The sequence below is a fragment of the Fulmarus glacialis genome, unplaced genomic scaffold (genome assembly GCF_000690835.1).
Source record: "Fulmarus glacialis isolate BGI_N327 unplaced genomic scaffold, ASM69083v1 scaffold20906, whole genome shotgun sequence".
NCBI lineage: Eukaryota > Metazoa > Chordata > Aves > Procellariiformes > Procellariidae > Fulmarus > Fulmarus glacialis.
Genome location: NW_009217744.1, coordinates 1 through 5,166, shown reverse-complemented (window position 1 = coordinate 5,166; position 5,166 = coordinate 1). Strand labels below are relative to the sequence as shown.

The 5,166-nt window shown below is 42.5% G+C and overlaps 1 protein-coding gene across 1 annotated transcript; it reads left to right on the top strand.

The window, feature by feature from the left end:
* Positions 1 to 990: 990 nt before the first annotated feature.
* Positions 991 to 5,048, top strand: LOC104070705 (carbonyl reductase [NADPH] 1-like; the record flags this gene model as incomplete). The annotated part of the gene is made up of 2 exons (XM_009579798.1): positions 991 to 1,301; positions 4,923 to 5,048. Coding segments are annotated over exons 1-2 (412 nt in total), but the record flags the coding sequence as incomplete, so codon positions are not given.
* Between the last annotated feature and the right edge of the window lie 118 nt (positions 5,049 to 5,166).

The window sequence follows — 5,166 nt, the reverse complement described above, 5'->3', positions numbered from 1 at the left end:
CGTAGCGGCCGCCCGTGTCCCGCGGGGAGTCCCCTGAGGAGCCGGGCTTCATCGTGGGGCCTCGCGGGTTTGCTTTGCGTTCCCGTTAGGAAGAAAAACCGGTCCTGAGGAGGCGGTAGTGAGTGAAATGTGCCGGTGTGCAGCGAGGTGGGACCTTGATGGTGAAGCGGGAGGGTGGCTCCTGGCCCTGGTGAAGTCAGTCAGTAGTTGGGCAGGCTTTTAGGAGCTGGTTAAGATTTCATCCTCGCTAGATGTCTGCTCGTGGTTAGTTACAAGCTAATTTGGAAGACAAATGGCCATTAAGTCAAAAGTGAACAAAAACAGCGTTTTAAACTCGCTTTTATGGGGGAAATACGTCGTCTTTAAATGTGCTATGCCTGTGGAAAAAAAAAAAAACAGCAAGCAGGCTTTGTATCTAGAGCTGACTGGTGTGGTAAACAGAAGAAACATTGTCTGTAGTCAATCTGTGGTCCACTGTTTCCCTCTAAAAACGCTAAAATTGGTTCTCCTGCATGACAATTGAAGATCAAGCCACTCCTCCCCTTTTTTTGCACCCGAGTTTTTCAGCTTTGACTGCATCAGTGCTTGAACTGAACCAATTGAAGATTCTTAAAAGAAGGAGATGGTATTCCTGTAAGTTGTATGTGCAGACGAGCTTACTCCCATCAAAAGTTAAGTACTAAAGATTAGTCATTGACTTTCTTTCTTTCTTTCTTTCTTTTTTTTTTTTTTTTTAACCCAATCACTGGTTGGGCTTTCTTCAAAACATTAACACCAAACTTGTATTTCTCTGCAAATACCTCATGCTACTTTAGTAAGTTACAGTTAGTGTGCACTCTAATATGTAAAACTCTTTAAGTTTTACGTAATTCAAAGTGGAATTCTAAGTAGGATTTTAAAGAAAAAAAATACTTCAATCCATTTTCAGATAGCCGTCTTTGTCCATCTGAGTGTGACATTTTCTTCTTTGCTGTTTGCAGTTTTCTGTCACTTTGACATACATTCAGAGAGGACAATGTCTAACGTGCCAGTGGCTGTGGTGACCGGGTCCAACAAAGGGATCGGATTCGCAATTGTGCGGGCTCTGTGTAAGCAGTTCCCAGGGGACGTGTACCTGACAGCCCGAGACCCCGGCCGTGGCCAGGAAGCAGTGGCGAAGCTCCAGGAGGAAGGGCTGCGTGCACTCTTCCATCAGCTGGATATCGATGATCTGCAGAGCATCAGAGCTCTCCGTGACTTCCTAAAGGAGAAATATGGAGGGCTGAACGTGCTGGTTAACAATGCAGGGATCGCATTCAAAGGTAGGAAGCGGACTGTCTGGGATAGTCCTATGTGCTACAAAGCTACGTGGAGGAGAATAGTAGATGCATCAAGGATTTTACAAAGCGACTTATATGGGACTTCTGTGCCAATGGCATGCTGCTTTTTTGGCTGGGCAAGCTGCCTGCCTTCTTAAGCATGATGAGAGGGCAATGTGAAATGGCTCATCTTCTAGCATCTGTTGCATGTAAAGATGCTTCCCTGGAGTATTGTGTTTGCATCACATACAGAGCATGAAAATACTTTAGGCACACACTGCATGTGAGCAGAGTTGGGTTTATTGCCTCAGTGCCCATAAGTTTCACCAGGCCCATAGGAGCCCATCACCTGTGTGAATATTAGCCGTGTTCCTCAGTGGTCTGTGTTTTCTCTCTTCTGCAAGCCTTATACTTTGTTCTATGCATTACCTGCTCAAGGATTCCAGTTGATAAAAAAGAACCTTCGGCCCTGGGTGATTTTGTAATCTTTACTTATCTTTAACTTTCTCAGGCCATTCAGTTACCTATAGAACAGTTAACCTAAATCTTGCTGTGCTGAGCAAGAATTTAACCCTTTATCTTCTAGTGGACAGGAAGGCAGGGAAAGTGAGGAAGACACAGCAGTTGTAAGGTAGAAGAGTGCATTCTCCTTGTAGGTCTTTATAAGGACAAGTTGGGAATCATGTTAGCTCAGATAGAGCAAATCACAAGCATGACTAGTAGTTCATTTCCCTGCCAGTATAAACTTGTTCTTTCCATATTTTCTGGTTTGTTTTGTGGTTTTGTTTTGTTGTTTTGGATTGGTTTTTTGTTTGGTTTGGTTTTTTTTAATCTGCCTGATCTCGAGTTAGGACACCTAACTAACTGTTCAAGCACACTGTTGTGCTGACTCATCTATTCACAGCATGAGTTAAGGAGGCCTGTCGGATTGTGTGGATCATACCTCACCTGCTGCTGGAGCTTCTCATGTAGCGGGAGTGCAGCAATGGTGTTCTGAAGTCCAGTCACTGTGTATTTTGCATGGTATTTTGCAGGAAGATTGCTTGTGTTCAAGATTAGCTTAACAGGAGGGAACTCTTAATATAATTGTCTGAGCTTTAGGATGTGCTCAAGATAGAGAGGTGTTAAAACCATGCAGCAACAGTTAAAAGATTGTATGTCTGTCCATGCTTATCATTTATAAAGCCTGCAGGTGCTCAGACCACTGTTTCTTCAATTCATAATCAGGGCCTTAGCTCAATCTACTAATGACAGTGAGTTCAAGCAAGACTGGGCTGCAACTACAGCAGTTGAAGTGCAGTGTGTGTTTCCTGTTGCTTACTTTGCAGCAGCTGTAGCCTCTGTCAAGGTGGGTACCTGGACAGGTGAAATAAAAGCTCCTCAAATTGCTGCAGCAAGATTTGCTAGAGCTCATCTGTGAGAGATCTTAGATTTATTATCGTGCAGCCACTGAACAGATAAATAGGTAAAATAGTGTGACTAGTAGAGTTCCTGTTATTTCCTTTACTGCATCATAGATTTTGTTTGTTTGTTCAGAAGTTGCTTCCAGATGTTTAGCCTAGACTTTCTTCAAGCTGGCAACTTACTATGAGTCAGCAGTAGGTCATACAATTAAGAAATGTGATAGAGGAGCCAGTTGTAAGTGTTGTTGTGTAAGTATCTAGCACAGAAGCTAGAGGGTTTAACACCTGTGTAAGAATTTGCTGTGATGCTTATCTCATATTTTGGCTTTAATTCTTGCTTCTGAGATTGGCATTTCTACCCAAGCTTGCTTCTTGCTTTGCCAGGTTTCTGCTACCATCCCAGAATTTATGCTTTCCTTTATTGTAGTAGTGTGTCGTTGCTGTCTGTTAAAGATTAGATTTACCATTAAATTTAATTTATTGTTCAGTTTTTGTGCTGCACTACAGATAGTCCAGCAAAGTCCTTAGTCCAACAAAAACTGTACATGTGTGAAACAATTATGTACCCATGGGTTGCCTTCTGGATGAGCTTCTGTGAGAATGGTCATTCTAGTAATGCTTGTTAAATCAAGGGAGTGTGTATCTATCAGATGTTGCAAGTAATGTATCTTGTTAGACAAATGAATGGGTTTTGGTGCAGGGAAGCTTTTTTCTTGCAAGGTGGGTGTGGAAGCAGGAGTTTGGAGTTGTGTAGGTTTTTAGTTTCTTCTCTTCTCCCGCTATCGTAACTCTTGCAAGAGGTCATGGTCTGGCTTCGTGTCTCGGGTTTAAATGCAAGCAAGTGATTTGCAAAACTTGATGCCATTGGTGCCCATTGCTTGAGAGTATAAATAAGTCAGCCATTAAAGCTGTGTTTTGCAATAAAAACGCAACTACATTAAATACTAAATGACCTGTTATTGCTTCTCTTTTGAGTTTGCATAGGTCTGGGCTATGGAGGCAAGTGAAGACCTGTCTAATCTATGTAGGTGGCCTTCATCACTGCAGAAACAGAGCCTGTAGCAGAAGAGGAGGAATGCTGTTATTTTAACTCTTACTTCCCTCTCAAAGTGGAGGATGCATAGCATATGGCTTATTGCTGAGCCAAACTGCCAGCTGATGGCACATCCTACCCCACTTCTGGTGGTGGCAAGCTGTCAGTTCTGTCTGATGAAATCATACCATTACAGTGCAGTTCCATGGTCTGTTTATGCTTACCTAAATAAGCTCCCTTTCCTACCTGCTAATTCCCATTCTTTTGCTTGTTTTGGCATGGATGTGTCAGTTCAGGTGGTGATTTATGACACAAGTATTTATCAGTTTGGGGGTTGGTTGAGTTTTTTTGACTGTTTTTTTCAGACTGCACCAAATCTTACCCCTGCATTCTTTATAGAAGCTTTTACAGTGTTTGTTGCAATTTGCACTGCTCTGACTTCAAGTCCCAGCTAAGAACCCAAGACATGACAACATGAGAGTCAGGATATAGAAGCAGTTGTCTACCGTGTTGCTGGATGTTAGTACCAGGGTGGTAGTCTAACTTTTGCATCTTCAGTGGCAGCATCGTAGATTCAGGATCTTACCTTCTGATTTCCCCTCTGCCCCCTCCCCTCCCCTGGTATGTCAAGATGGTGGCAAAGTGCTGTGCTATGCATTTAAGAGGAGAGGGCACCTCGAATTTTACTTGCATGTGGTAGTGGCAGCCCAGACTGAGCACTGTGTGTGAGTAAGTACAGGCAGGTCAGTGGGCAGGTTGGGCAGCACACCCTGTGAGAGCAGTCCTTCCTTGTCTCTTCCATATAAAAGGCAGAAAGACAAATGGCCTGTGGGTTGGCAAATGACTGCAGAGTGATACAACTGAATCTCCTGGGGCAAAGCTAAAGCCTTCAGCTAAGAAGAGGTGAAGACATAATTAGCTCATTATTAATATAATATTGCAGAGCTGGAGCTTTTCATTAATAAGAATGTGAGCATTAGTGATGTTGCTTTTTTTTTTTTCTTATGTATTTTAACTGATCTTATGCCTGTTTCCTAATTATCAAAAAAAAGAAGGAACTAAGATAAACTTTTGGGTTTTGGTAGTTTGGTAACTTCGTTTCAAACAGTAGTACAATTCTGATTTTTTTTTTTTTTTTTTCTTTTTTCCTTTCCTTCCCCCTCCCTTGCTACCACCTCTTATGAAAAGTTCATGACACAACTCCATTTGCGGTCCAAGCAGAGGTTACACTGAAGACAAACTTTTTTGGAACCAGGAATGTTTGCACAGAATTGTTGCCTCTTGTGAAGCCTTATGGTAAGTGTAACATAACAAGTAGAGAAATCGTTTCATGTGAACTTTGGTCCTCACTAAATGGGAAAATCCTGTCCTTTCTCAAAGCACACTGCCCCATAGCAAGATGACGTGGTTTAACCCGGCAGGCAGCTAAACA